Genomic DNA, 15176 nt, shown 5'->3' with positions numbered 1-15176 from the left:
TTTAAAGTAAGATTTTGTTGACTCCTCTAGCGATGGTAAGCGTCATGGTCCCATCACCCCGTAGTGACAAGCTCGCCGCGTGAGGGAGGGGTGTTCATCAAGATTTTCAGAGTTCAGGCCTGACCTGTGGTGGCGCAGTGGATAAAGCGTCGACCTGGAATGCTGAGGTTGCCGGTTTGAAACCCTGGGCTTGCCTGGTCAAGGCACATATGGGAGTTGATGCTTCCTGCTCCTCCCTCTTCTCTCTCTCGCTCTCTCTTCCTCTTTCCCTCTCTCTCTCTCTCTCTGAAAAATTAATAAAGTACTTAAAAAAAAGTTAAAAAAAAAAAAAGATTTTCAGAGTTCAAGGGTGGCGCTGAGCTTCTGGGAGACCGTTTGCAAGGTTAGAACCTAGACACTCCAGGCCACCAGGTGGTTGGGACCGGTGGTCAAACCACAGGTCATTGCAAGTAGTCGGGCAAGCTGGAATCGCCAGGGGCTGTTCTGAAATCCGATTCTTCAGTCAGTTCGAAAAAATCTGGTTAGCCAGGTGAGCCTACTTTCTGGGCAAGGACACTGCGCCCTACAAAGGGGGACTTCCGCTTGTGGGACGAGGCCATTCTGTCTACTCGGAGTCCAGAAGGAACAGTCCACAGCCTTCGGTGTCAGCCTCGCTCAGAGATTCAGCGATGACCATCGATGTGTCAGTCCCAAACTGAAGGCTGTCATTCAGAAGAAACAGTCATCTCAGTGGTCTTAATGCTATTAAGGTAAGACTTGGTTTCTTAGGCTAACAGGCACGCGGTGTTGTCCTGTAGCCCTCCCTGCCCGATGCTGTCAGATGAAGAGGCACAGCCAATTCATATTTAATCTTTTGACAACATTCATTTAGCACGGCCCAATAACAGAAGCTGAGAAACATTTCGTCTCAGAACCCCGACACTGCGGAAATAATTGCCCACCTGCATGTCGTCCCAATGAGCCTGGAAGAACAGGCCTCACTGCAGATCCCCATAGCCATGAGGTTAGTGAAGGTCGGTTTGTTGCGATTTTATCTTCGGCCGGCTCGAAGGTGGTCTCGCCCCTCAGTGTTCGTCCCCCGTCTGGTTGTTTGACTCCCCGCACGGGTTCGCCGTTTGTTCTTCACCGACACAGGCAGAACGCAGAATGGTGCAGTGTCCGCCGTCAGATATCCAGAGTCTAGCAGCGCTGATAAAAATATCTGTGGGACCTTGTGGAACAGAGAGTGATTTAAGTACCTGGAGAAAAATGTAAATAAAATGCAATTTAGGGCAGAAGATTTACATTTAATAGATGAATCAAGTAAGACTTCCTAGAGAAGGTGGCATATCTGGGCTCCAGAAGATTAGGGAGAGGGAAATTCAGACATGTTGAAATAGGTGGAAGTGATGCATTTTTTTTATATTATTTGGGGTAAAGGAAAGAATGGGATGAATATTTACCGCATACTGACTCTGACACAGCTCCTGAAAGGCCTTTCACGGCTCCCTCTCCCTAAAAATAAGGAGTTAAAGTACAATTTACAGAAGTGAAGTCATGACCCTCAACCACATATAAAATGAACACAAAAAATGTTTGATTTACTTCATTAATAAATGAGGGACGTGATAAGATGTTATGATCAATTGAAAGAGCCTTCGAGAAGTTAGGGATCTCTCTCTCCCTCTCTTTATCTCCCCACCCCAAATGTACAATAGACCAAACATCTTAAGATTATGTGTTTCTTGAAAAGAACTATTTTCTTATCTACTGGACAAAAATATACAATGTTAAACAATGAGTACATCTCTGTACAGCCCAAACGATTGTACAATGTATTTTTTAAAACATTTATTTATTAATTTTAGAGAAAGAGGGAGAAAGAGGAGACAGAAACATCGATCCGTTCCCTCATGTGCCCTGACCGGGGATCAAACCCACAACCATTGTGTATCCGAGCGGATACTCTAACCAACTGAGCCATCCAGCCAGGGCATGATGTGTTCACTGAAGAGAATTCCTTGAGCAACGTGGAAGTCTGTTGCACAGGAGGAGAGGAGGACAGAGGAAGAGAGAGCCTGGGAGGCGGTCGGGCACTGGACACGGTCTGGGTCAGCAGAGGATGCACTGGACACGGTCCGTGTCGGCAGAGGATGCGGAAGGAGGTGAGAAGAACCGCGGGCCACGGGATCCTGAGGATACCGCGAAGGTTCAGGGAAGGGAGCGTGGCATCCCTGGGCAGAGGCGGCCATGGCTCTGGGGTCCATGCCCCCAGGGACCGTGCTTCAGCGAATCAGGTCAGAGAACCCATTAACACGCCCAATGCCCCACCCTCTGATTCTCAGCAAATTGATCATACTGCACAAAAAATATTATCTACTTACCATTTTCAAATATACAGTCAGCTCAAAAAAAAACAAACTCCATCAACATGGTCCAGGTAAAAAAAAAATCTCCATCTGTACTCATTAATCCTTCACGAAATCAAAATAAGAAAGTAACTGTAAAAGGGTTAACAGTTAAAGGAGTGAAGGGCGAGAGAAAGACTGACCAGGCCACAACAATGAACAGCCATCAAGGAAAATTCAGTGAGAAAACTCATCTACCCCAGCAACCTGTGTTCATTCCACTAATAAGTTCTGCCCAAAACATGAAGATCGAGTCAAATTAGGTTTCTGAGCCGAGGGTGCGTCTAACCCGCACACCACACGCAAGCCATGAGGAGCAGTCAACCCCGCACTCCAGGCTGACGGCACTATTTCTCATCTTCTTCTTGTGCCCTAGTGTGCCCTCACTTCCATCACTCCCGATCATTTCTAGTGGCACCTCTCCAGCAGACACAGGGAAGGGAGGAATAAACAGCTAAGAAGTCTGACCACCACTTCACTTGTCTGAGAGATGTGGGACCCTCGAGGGGCTAAGGTTTCCGAAGGAAAAGCTGCAAGAGTGTCAAAGAGAGACTCCAGAGGTTGAATTAGCTCCACCTCCACACTGTCTCTCCGTAACTGATATGCTCTGGGCTTCATCCACATGCATTTGCAGGGGTCTCTAAGGTATTTCCTGGACCTTGGTCTCCATGACGTATGTGGACGCTGTGATATGGGGACCCAGAGCCGACTCTCATTAGTCCTGTGGAGGGTATTTGGGGGTTCGCTGCCTCGGTGCTGAGCAGGCTCCTTTTGGTCTGGGGGTGCCTTCCCCTCCGCCATGCGCCTGTGGGGATATGCAGCTTTGGAAAACCAGAGAACTTTCAGAGAAAAGACCGTGTTCGCAATGTATATTCTCACCGCCCTCTGGGTTTACTCTTCCCTTGACTCAGAACACAAGGACCCTTTGCGAGTGGCATGCCTTTGCCAGATCCTCTGTCAGGTGGGCATAAATCCATGTCAGAGTTACTCTTGGATCGGAAGCTGCTCTGAGGAGGGTCGTTATGATTTTCTCACATATCACTAGAGATTTCCATCACTGTTCGTTGTTAATTGTATCGATGGCTAGAACCTTGATGGATCCTCATGGTCCCCTGTCTCCTCGTGGCCACCACCCTGTGTCCTTTCCTCTCTCCCCCTCCCCCGACAACCCGACTCTTGGGCAGACAAGATACACATAAGTTTAGAAAGCCAGCTGTTTCCTAAACTATTATAAATGTGTATATATATTTTCTTTCTATTGAATACTAATATGTAATTTTGTCTCTGTTTTCCTTTTGTGGTGGGGGTGACAAATATATTCTGGTCTGTGATTCTGTAGAATCCTAAAAATAAGGACTTATTTTCCCAGGCCAAGGCAGAGCCAGAGGTGGCACACAGGTTGCTGCACAGGCCCAGCCACACCCTGTCCTTGCACAACACTGGCTTAAAGCACGCTTGCTCAGTCTCCCCGTCCCCCGATTACTGCCTCGTTCAAGGGGATTAGAGCCCACCACAGACAACGCTCGCTTGGTCCGAGGTGGGGGCAGGGAAGAGACAGGAAACCCGGGGTCACATTAACCTGCCCGTGGGAGCCTGGAATCTGACTTCAACACAGGAAGCCACGACAGAAGACCGGATGCTTCCGTGCGATACGGCCGTTGAGCTTGTGGGGACTGAGAAGCGGAGAGAGGTGGCTCCGTGACACGCGGCCAGGGCTCAGACGGGTCCCGGAGGCCTTTACTTGAGCACTCCCTGAGCAGAAAGGCCACCCTGGGGCTGGCGTCCGGGAAGGCGGGCGGGAGGGTGGCAGCGGGCGATGCTTCTACAAGCGTGAGAATTCACAGTATGGTCAGCCTACCTTCAGAGCACAGCAGAATTTTGTCCTATCCCCCAGCATGACGTCATCACTGAACATTTCTAACTCGTTACAATGTCACTGAAGAAAAATAATTCTTTGCATATTTTAATAAGTACCGTAGTAGCAATCTTAATCAGTCTTAATTACCACCAAGGACTTTCTTTTTAAAGCAATATTAGGAAAGATAAGATTTACTAAGGTTGTAAGTTTTGTCTTATCATTTGGTAAAAGCTAAATTGGTTACTTTTTAAAACACCAGAATTTCTAAGAGGCTCTTTCACGGTAGCAGTGGATTGAAAACATTATCATTAAATGAAATATTTATAATGAACCAATTATATTGGCTGTTAGAGATGAAATCAGAGGAGGCCCCACCTTGTTGTTTTATTCCTCTGTATGTTCATTTCCTTAACAGCTTTCACTAACGCTTAGAACATTTAAAATAAGATTTAAAAAAAAATTTTTTTAAATAGTATAAAAGGCATCTCTTCTGTAAAAATAAATGAGAAATTCAGCGGACTCACAGATCCTGACACCGGCTACCATCTCTTGGTAAAACATCCAGTGTTAGAATGCGTGCCAGCCCTCCTCAAGGAGATCACCCACACCACCACCAATAATCGCCATCTGGGTGTGTTCTCGCTCGAATGCTAGGGCCGTAAATCATTCATGGAGACTCCGTGAAACCTTGAGTGCGGACTGAGGGTGGGAGATGGGGCGAGAAGGCCAGTGCCTGGCAGGGCGCGCGGTGCGTGCTGGGGCTGGATGGTCCGGATCCCAGCCGCTTAGCAGCGGAGTCCTCAGCTCCCGCAGCGTGCAGCACAGCGGCCTTCTGGCTCAAGGCTGTGATCACGTGCTGGAGGGGGAAGGGCGGACTTTGTAACCGAGAAACTTATATGCAAATCTCCCCCCCACCTCTGAACCTGTTTCATTTATAAAATGGCTAAGATATGTTATATATATATATATATATATATATATATATATATATATATATATTTTTTTTTTTTTTTTTTTTTTTTTTTTTTTTTTTTCTAAAGAAGAAGCACTCACATAAGCGAGTCCGCCATTGGAGTGAAATTTTGGAATCCATCTTGGGTTCTCTTCTATACCGTCATACAAGTACACAATAAACAGTTTGGGTTTCAGAAATGCTCTATTTTTAATTATATATTTATTTATTCATTTTCGAGAGGGTGGGGGGAGAGAAGGGGAAGAGGAGCAGGAAGCATCAACTCCCACACATGCCTTGACCAGGCAAGCCAGGGGTTTGGAACTGGCGACCTCAGCGTTCCAGGTTGACACTTTAACCACGGCACCACCACAGGTCAGGCCGGAAATGCTCTATTTTAAAGTGCATCATTAGCCAGCTGGAAATTTTTAACCGGTAGACTGGGTCCCTATAATTGCTCAAGACTTCTGCTCCTGAATTTCTGATAATCCATCTTTACCTCTTTGACAGAAATAAGAGAGGGATTCGTGGAAAGCTGCTATGATTCCAGGAAACAGTAAATCTATTGAAGGGGCCCCAGCATGGTTTATACGCCATACTATTAACTGTTAGCACGAAGGGTTTGGGTTGAGTTCGAAGCCATTTTAACAGGAATGATGCCTCAATTGTTTTCACAGATTTAGAGCTAGATGTAGTGTGTAAATAGTGTGTAAGTTAACTTTACACAAAGCAGGGGCGGGGCTGCCTAGGCTCACAGGCAGAGTCCCAGGAGTAACCGGAACTCGACACATTCTGACAGCAGAGGAGACGGCCCCCACGTGCTGAGCGGCCCCCACGTGCTAGGCTCACAGGCAGAGTCCCGGGAGTAACCGGAACTCGACACATTTTGACAGCGGAGGAGATCGGCCCCCACGTGCTGAGCGGCCCCCACGTGCTAGGCTCACAGGCAGAGTCCCGGGAGTAACCGGAACTCGACACATTTTGACAGCGGAGGAGATCAGCCCCCACGTGCTGAGCGTGTGCGGAGCGGCCACACCTGCCGGGCCCTGCTGAGGGCCTGGCCTCTCTTCTTCCTTTTGAAATCCTCACGACAGCTGATGAATTAGTTGTCATTTTGCAGAGGAGAAAACCGGCAGTGATGAGGGTCATCTGATTGGCCGAAGGTGACACGGCAAAGCTGGGCTCCAAGCATCCACCCAGGTTGGTTTCCTAAAGATTTTTTTCCGAGGGAACTTCACCCTACCTGCTGCAGCGTCTGTGATGTCTCCCGTCAACGTGTGAGTTGTGGATTCCTCGAGCTCTTGAAGAGCCGTGACTTTTCTGCCCCCCACCCCCCACGGCAAGTGTCCATTTCAGGGAAGAAAAAGTGACTGAATTCACCCGGTTGGCTTTGAACATGGTTACTTATTTAGAACCAATCCTTAAATTGTGCATCACTTTGCATTTTTTGTCTTGTCATGGGACGTTTGGTTATTACTTTCAAAATGAATAATGAAAAGATATATTGGCAACAACAACATCAAAAACCCAGGCGAGGGCATTAGCTTTAATCAGCAGTTTTTCCCTCACCAGATGAAATTATTGTGCAGATTCATTAATTAAAAGTCCTAGCGCGCGCGCACACACACACACACACACACACACATATAATTTGAGAATCAAGTTATAACGTTTAAGGGTAGAGTCTCCTTAGGGATTGCTAAGTATGTTTGAAAGGCCCATACACCAGCTGGGTGGTTCTGTAGCTGGAAGCCGTTTGTAACACAGCATCCACTTGCTGCCCTGCGGGAGGCAGGGCTGTGTCTGTGGAAGCAGGGTGGTGCAGCAGGGTGGTGCAGCCAGGTTCTGTGGGGGGCCCAGCCCACGGGAGTCAGGGCCGTGTCTGTGGAAGCAGGGTGGTGCAGCCAGGTTCTGTGGGGGGCCCAGCCCACGGGAGGCAGGGCCGTGTCTGTGGAAGCAGGGTGGTGCAGCCAGGTTCTGTGGGGGGCCCAGCCCACGGGAGGCAGGGCCGTGTCTGTGGAAGCAGGGTGGTGCAGCCAGGTTCTGTGGGGGGCCCAGCCCACGGGAGTCAGGGCCGTGTCTGTGGAAGCAGGGTGGTGCAGCCAGGTTCTGTGGGGGGCCCAGCCCACGGGAGTCAGGGCCGTGTCTGTGGAAGCAGGGTGGTGCAGCCAGGTTCTGTGGGGGGCCCAGCCCACGGGAGTCAGGGCCGTGTCTGTGGAAGCAGGGTGGTGCAGCCAGGTTCTGTGGGGGGCCCAGCCCACGGGAGTCAGGGCCGTGTCTGTGGAAGCAGGGTGGTGCAGCCAGGTTCTGTGGGGGGCCCAGCCCACAGGAGGCAGGGCCGTGTCTGTGGAAGCAGGGTGGTGCAGCCAGGTTCTGTGGGGGGCCCAGCCCACGGGAGTCAGGGCCGTGTCTGTGGAAGCAGGGTGGTGCAGCCAGGTTCTGTGGGGGGCCCAGCCCACGGGAGGCAGGGCCGTGTCTGTGGAAGCAGGGTGGTGCAGCAGGGTGGTGCAGCCAGGTTCTGTGAGGAGGACTGGCCCCCTGGGTAAGCATTGCAATCAGTCTACGTGCCGTGACTGTCTTCTTGAGAGTAGTTCTCCTTGCGAATTTTCAGAACTCTATTTTTTTAATATAATTTTATTGAGAAAATTAAATTGAATGGGGTGTCATTGATCAATAAGAATACATAGGTTTGCCTGACCAGGCAGTGGCGCAGTGGATAGAGCGTCGGACTGGGATGTGGAGGACCCAGGTTTGAGACCCCAAGGTCGCCAGCTTGAGCGCGGGCTCATTGGTTTGAGCAAAGCTCACCAGCTTGGACCCAAGGTTGCTGGCTCGAGCAAGGGGTTACTCGGTCTGCTGTAGCCCCCCAGTCAAGGCACATATGAGAAAGCAATCAATGAACAATTAAGGTGTTGCAACGAAAAACTAATGATTGATGCTTCTCATCTCTTCGTTCCTGTCTGTCTGTCCCTATCTATCCCTCTCGCTGACTCTCGCTCTGTCTCTGAAAAAAAAAAAAAAAGAATACATAGGTTTCAGGTAAATGTTTCTATAGCATTTGAACTGTTGATTCAGAATTCAGTTTTTTTCCTCTTAACATTTCGTTATCGAAAGTCCTATGTAAAAAATTTTTTAAAGTGTTTTTTCTTTTTTGTTACTTTCATTTATCATACTGACCATCTTTTTGTGACCTTAACCTAATATTGCTACTGATTTCAAATGTTCTAGGCCATCCTCCTGAGGGGTATGTGAAGTCAGCCTGGCATATTTGGTTGGTGGAAAGATGCTCTAAGTATTTGGTATCAGAGCTGCATTCTCTTTTATGTGCGTTTTGCGCTCACACAGCCATACCTGGTACTTTCCACATCATTTAAGATGTGGGAGAGTTTTCTGACCTGGCAGATACTTGCTGTTGGCGCAGGTACACGAACTGCTGTAGCGGTCCAGGTGTGAAACGGCACTGGGGCACATATGGCAGTTTGTGACAAGGGAGAGGTGGGACAAGCAGGTAATTGGTAAGGCAAGGCAGAATCTTTTACTCAGAAATCTGCATCATGTCGGTGTGGACACGGCCCTTACCCTTTGCTGGCCTAACCAAGGTGCCTTTCAGAGAGACAGTTCCGGCAGCACACAGCAGAGGGGTTTCATGTGGCTGTCTGGGACTCACGCAGGATGTGCCATTCGGACTGGAACCGATGGGTCGCTGCCAGTCCATGTAGAAGGACTGGGTTGTGTAAAGATGACCTGATGCTGGCTTTGCTCATTTGATAATCTTTGCTGTGTTCCCGGCTCACGAGACACATATTCCAGCAAAGGTCATCAAACAGAGGCTGCAGGATGCCCACCGCCTAGAACTAGAACTAGAAGAACAAGAATTTCAGCGGATGTTGGGGGAGAGGGTTCTCGATGCCTTCGCTCCCTGTCGCAGGGGCCGGGCACAGGTGCAGAAACTCTGGCCGTGGCTCTGTTCCACATCGAGCCCACAGGTGTCGAACGAGACGGAGGTTGCATTCTCAGAGACTGGGGGGCAGGGCGGAGCGGAGGGAACACAGCAGGTTGTAGCTCACACACGCTGTCCCCTTACCGCCAGAGAACAAATTACCCCAAGCAATCAGACTCTTGGGTCTCTGTGACAAGCAGTGATGAAAACTTCTGAGGTCACTGAAAAGTTTTCATCAGAATCAGCCTCTTCCATAAGTATTCATTTGTCTTATTAACACACTGTCTTCAGGCCATAAGCTCTATGTTTAAGATACATAAAAGAAAAATGTAAACGGTACAGAAAAAGAATGACTTTTCCGAAGTCAAAGCAAATGATACATAGACTGGGGACCCGGCTCGTTGTGCTGTGAATACTGTGCCCGCTTCCAGCTGTCTGTGGACCAAGAACAGAAAGTCAGGAGAAGAGGAGGCCTGACTGGGCAGCATGCGGACCAGGCAGAGTGGGAGGGAACTCCAGGTAACGGGAAAACCACAGTGCTGGGGAACGGGAGTGTCTGCGGGGGCTCTGAATGCACAGGGACTCACGCTTTAAAGAGTCCCAATCATCAACTGTGCTTTTAACCTCTGTCAAGGAAAAGAAAAAAGAGCTTCAGAATGCAATGAATATATTTTGCTTTATAAAATCATCGCAACTGTAGGCTAACTCTCCTGGCTCCTGGAGTAATAATTGTGTAAGTTTATGGGAAGCTTGGGGTGGAGGGAAGAGTTTAACTGTCTCTAGGCTCTTTAGCTGCATTTGGTAAAACTGGGTTTATAAGCACGAGCAGTTTGCTCGCCTAGATCAAGTCTACACAGGGGGTTGGATTCTTCCTTTTTCTTTTTTTCCTGAGGTGCACAGCCTCACACCATGCTTCGGGAAAGGAGGGCTTCTGAGGCCGGATAGAATGTGGGGCGTGCTGGGCCCTGTGGTCCCTGTCGTGAGAGTCTGTCAGGGCCAGAGGGAGGACTCCTCACCTTGGCTTCACTTAGCGTCACCTGCCACTAAAGAACCCCCGGGGCTGGCTCCGTACCTTTTCCCAGCTTGCAGACCGCTGCAGAGTTCTGTGAGGCAGACTTAAAGAACTGGGTCAGTCTGTGAATAGCACTTCAGAAACAGATCACCCAGAGAGTGCTGTGGTCTCATTTGGGGGGGAAACGTCATTTCTCAGGATGTTTAAGAACTTGGAGGTGGGTACTAGGATATCTGCAGCTGAATGACAAATGGTTCAGTGAAAAAATATCTGTGTGTAGTATATGTGTCTATTTGCATATGAGATAGCATGCTAAACTATGCAAATTATTCACAATTGGTAGATTACAGTGAAGGATATTATTACAAATTTTTTTGAAATATTTCTCTAGTTTTGAAAACTTATAACACAAAGAGGGAAATCTACCAACACAAGCTGCTTTGATTATTTTAGGTGGGAAGGGTTTGTCATATGGAAGAAACTGGTTGGAAGAGAAAAAAGCTGTTAAGATCCACAGAGAAGTGAAAGAGGCAGGATCGGTGCGATTGACTGGGGCCGGCTGCACACCCACAGAAAAGCCTTCTGGGCCTTGGGATCGCCTCGCTGTTCCTTTAGGAGTTATGGTTCCATACTCAAGTCTGTCCCTAGACCTTCAGGGAGGCTGCTGGGAACACTGCCCAGAGCACAGATCGCCGCCAGGGTGCCTGTTCTGACTTCCGTCCTCTGCACTCAGAGCTCAGTGTGACACAGAGGAGCTGCCAACTTCAAACAGCGTTCCGTGGCCAAATAGGTGGAGAAGCCATTCTGAAAAAAGAGTGTCTGGAGTTGTGCCTGAAGCCTCAACTGCTCAACCGAGTAGAGCCAACAGCTTGAAATTTGCTGGAGCCAGGACTGACCTGACCTTGATCTCTCTCCGACTGGCCATTAATCCCCAGCCAGCGGCAGCGCTGGGAAGCTCGGTGTAATAGATGGCATGTCATCCTGTCGGCGTCTAGGTCACCACAATGACATACTGTATTTTCCTACTCACTTCTCAAGGACATTTAGTGAAGGGTGTAGCACATAGGTGGATAGGTCCCTCGCACTTCAGTCTGCCTGGATATATCATTAGTTGAAACAATATTGCAAACGTGGCTATTGCCCTAAGGGAGCGAAAAGAGTCGCTTAGTTTCGGGCAGTTTCTGAGATGCCTGGTTTACTACTGTTAACAGTTAAAAACTGTTGCTAATATTGTCTTTCACCGATGATGCGGAGCCTTCAAGCTTGGCTCCCTGTGGAAGCGTTTCCTTTAACCCATTTATTTTCTTCCTCTTTTTTTTTTATTGTTTAACCTCTACAGTAGGTTATAAAAATTGTGAAATTGGCTTTGTTCATGTTGCTGAGAAAAGTTTTAACAATAAAGGCTTCTACCTCCTTCATTTACTAAGTTCATCTTGGTACACATTAAAATTGTCACAGCTCTTGTGATCTGCTGATGCTCTGTCAGTTATTATGGTATTTTTTATAACTTTCATGTATGGTTCTATCATGATATTTATGATATAGATAAAACCTTAAAAATACATTTTATGTGATTATTAATATTGCTAATAACATGATATTCACAGACTTGACTATCTTGCGCATTAAGGCACTAAAGTTACAAAACTGTCAGGAGCTCATAGCTTCTTACCAAACAGAGATGCGTATCTACCCTTCCACACTGGGAACCAGAAGCCAAATATTAACCTCTGGAGACCAAAGATTATAAAATGTGTTGTCAATAAATGATAAAAACAGGAAACCTGACATCTTGATTGTGCTTTACCTTGTACGAAGTATTGTCACCTATAGTATTAGGGAAGGTGGCTCGCCAAATGACGGTCCCATGTCTGCAAAGGGTCTTCTTGTAAGTTGGAAAAGCAGGTGGAGCTGTGTAAGACTTTAGGGTGTTTTAGTTTTGTATTCTATTATTTTTATAGTAATTGTTTTTGAAAAGAAACATATGCATTTGGTTTTCACTTCTAATGATCAAAAATACTAGATATTATTTCTAAATGCTCCTGATGATAACAGTAAACTTTTAAACAAACGGTTATGCCATGACCTGGTATGAGTCCTCCCAAGCAAGAAGTAAGGTAAAGATTAACAGAAGTATTTTAATATTTTAGAAATTTAGAAATGTATAAAGGTGGTTATTTTACTGACAAGTGCCTCTGAATAAAATTAGTTATTTGCAGACATGGAAGTGTGAAACTGTTTAGAAAGATTCCCCTCATTGAGGGAATAATACTGTTCCATATGGTGACATTTGACAGAAATGATCAGAGCATTTAATTGGTGATTTTATTCATTGTATTCTTTTGCCCAGCTTTGACTCTTGGAAGGGTGTTATTTGTGCGGCGTGCCTCCAACTAGGGAACGCTCACGAAGCGCAGAGCACCCGTGTGTGCGTGTGTCTGCGGAGCCATCGGGGTTCTTGTCTCTCTTCACGTGTGACTATGGGTTGAAGTCCCCACATGCTGGGATGGTTGTCCTGTCGTGAGAGAGGGGCTGCTGTGTCCCTGTGGATGAGGTTGTAAGACGGAAAATCTGGAGCCTGCAAAACGGCGCACAGAAGCTTGGAGTAGAATTGAGGAGCACTGGTCTCTGAGTCTCCAGTAGTTTCTCCGTCTCCCGCCCTTTCTGAATCAACAGTAAAGAGCGCATTTAACCCCCCCCGCATTACAGATGGATGTGGCTGCTCTCGTGGAGACTGGTCGCCTTCTTTACTAAGTCCCAGGGCTTTTTGGCAAGGAGGAGAAAAGAGGTTTACCCTTTTGAGCAGAAAACTAGATTTCCCAAATTAAATTGGTGTATTCATTGTAATATATATCCCATTAATGTTTCTACAAGCTCCCGAGGAATTAGTTCTGAAGTTTGTCTCAGTTTGAACTCTGCACTGATTGGCTACTTCCTCCGCTTTTTTTGTTTTCCCGGCAGGTAGACCAACCTACAAGAGCTTCTACGTCTATTGCAAAGCCCCCTGTCAGAGCGTGCAGCCAGGAAAACTCAGGGTGCGGTGTGGGACCTGCCGGCTGGCGACACTCACCTTGGCCCAGGTAAGGACCCGGCCGGGCAGAGGCTGCCCGGAAGAATGAATGTGTTTCCAGAGCTGCCTGTGCAGCTGCTGATCAGCCGCCACCCGTGCCTCTCACACAGACGTTCTCCTGTGCGGCTGTGATGCTTAACGGTGTCTGTGGTTTCGAGTAAAGCTACATAACTGTGACAGTTCAGGCGGCTCAGGGCCATGGCCCGTTTCTTTAGTGCAGGACGATTGAAAGGCAGGAGAGACACTCTGTTTATGAAACAAAAAGAGGGTAGACTTTGGTGAGGTGTCTTTTACAAGCTTCCTAAGATACTGGAAATGTTCTGTGTCTTGATCTGTGTGTTGGTAACTAGTTTGTACACGTATGTCAAAATTCAGTGGACTGTTCACTTAAGAATGTTCAGTGGGACACTTGAATCTATGTAGACACAAATTAAAATCATTTTAGAAAAAAGGATTGGCATGCTGTTGCTAAACGTAAGTTATACCTCAAAACAATGTGGCAGGAAAGTTGTGAACTGGCCAATAGTGCGCAGTTGAAACGGGGCCCTCAAACTCGCGTCTGCGTGGCCCCGGCGTGTTTGTACACAGGCCACAAGCTAAGAATGTTTTTATGTTCTTAAGTGGTTGGGAAGCACCGGAAGAATAAATCTGTGTGATGTGACTATTGCATGAAGTTGAAGTGTAACAGGACCGTGGCCCTGCCCATTTCTGCACGTGGGCTCCGCTGCTGGTGCCCTGGGGCGGGGCTGCATGGTTGCCACAGGCGGGCGGAGCTGCGTGGTTGCCACAGGCAGGCGGGACGGCCTGAGAGACCGACAGGCTCGCTCTCCGGCTCTTTAGAGGAAGGGTTTGCTGATCCCGACGTAAAACGTGGACACACCTAGTTCGTGTGTCGGGCCCGGCTGCACCGGACGTGGGTGTGACTGTGTTCAGGGGTGCGGGGGGAGGGTGGTCGGCGCAGCGGTGAGCGCAGCCGAGGAGCCGGCCGGGACAGAGCTCTGGGGCTCAGGGGCTGCAGTGCAGACAAGTGCCCCGGTCCCACGCCGGGCCCAGGATGGCTAGAGCATTTAGATTTGGCTCTGCAGGCACTGGAGAGCCAAGCCAAAATGTTAAAACCGAAGGCGATGCTTGAAATGGTGCTTTCGCACGACTTCCATAGCGTGGTGGCAGTCTGTCCCTGGGACGGAAGTCAGTGACAGATTGAAGGCAAAGAGGTCGGTCAATGAAAGAACCTTCCATAGGGTTCTGAGGGCCTAGATGTGGGCGGAGACTGAGGAATGTGTGTAAGGAGCATGGCGAAACCCCCAGGATGCCTGTGGGAGCCCCCGCCTGGCCCCAGGCCGAGGGAGAACAGCGGCACAGTCAGAGTGAGTCCGTGTTTCTGCACCGTGTTCCGGCTGCACGGGCAGATCCACGTAGCGGAGCAAACCTGCGGGAGAGTCCAGGTTCATTCTGACCCCCTGACCTGGCCCTGTTCCTGGGCCTGTCACTGAGAGTTCTTCTGTCTGGGAGATGGGAGGTGTCCCCCAACTCTGCTCGGCCGCCAGCTGCCCCAGAGCGGTCAGCAGCTCTGCTGTCCAGACCCACACCCAGTCCCGGTCGCGCAGATGGTTGGGGGGACCCGTCTTCACTCACCTCCTACTGTTCCCAGTAGAAAGAGCAGTAGCCAGGCCCTGTTGAACTCCAGCCTTAATTCTTGTCATGGATTATCACACTTAATTATATCTAACATTCTGAGTTACGTGGTGTTAGTAAATCTATTTTAGATGGAAGGAAATAAAGAGATGAAGTAAACGAGCTTGTAAGCGGTGGAGCAGGTGTGAACTGGGCTGTGAGCTCCGGACCTGTAGGCTCTCTCTGTCCTCTTTTGACCACACAGGTGTGTTTACACAGAGGTCATGTGTCAGATGTCCCCGGGGTGACCAGAGAGGTACGTAAAGGTTAAGTCAGATGTCGG

The 15176-nt window shown here is 48.5% G+C and overlaps 1 protein-coding gene across 2 annotated transcripts in view; it reads left to right on the top strand.

Moving 5' to 3' along the window:
• PRKN (parkin RBR E3 ubiquitin protein ligase) overlaps nt 1–15176 on the top strand; it is a 1041656-nt gene that overhangs the window by 379325 nt on the left and 647155 nt on the right. For both annotated transcript variants that reach the window (XM_066248240.1, XM_066248238.1), the window contains exon 4: nt 13111–13229. In XM_066248240.1, the coding sequence (XP_066104337.1) occupies nt 13111–13229 (119 nt within the window). The remainder of the gene's footprint in view (nt 1–13110; nt 13230–15176) is intronic.

This window comes from Saccopteryx bilineata, chromosome 12 (genome assembly GCF_036850765.1).
Source record: "Saccopteryx bilineata isolate mSacBil1 chromosome 12, mSacBil1_pri_phased_curated, whole genome shotgun sequence".
Classification (NCBI taxonomy): Eukaryota; Metazoa; Chordata; class Mammalia; order Chiroptera; family Emballonuridae; genus Saccopteryx; species Saccopteryx bilineata.
Note: the sequence above shows the minus strand (reverse complement) of the source record. Positions and strands in the feature narration are given on the sequence as shown.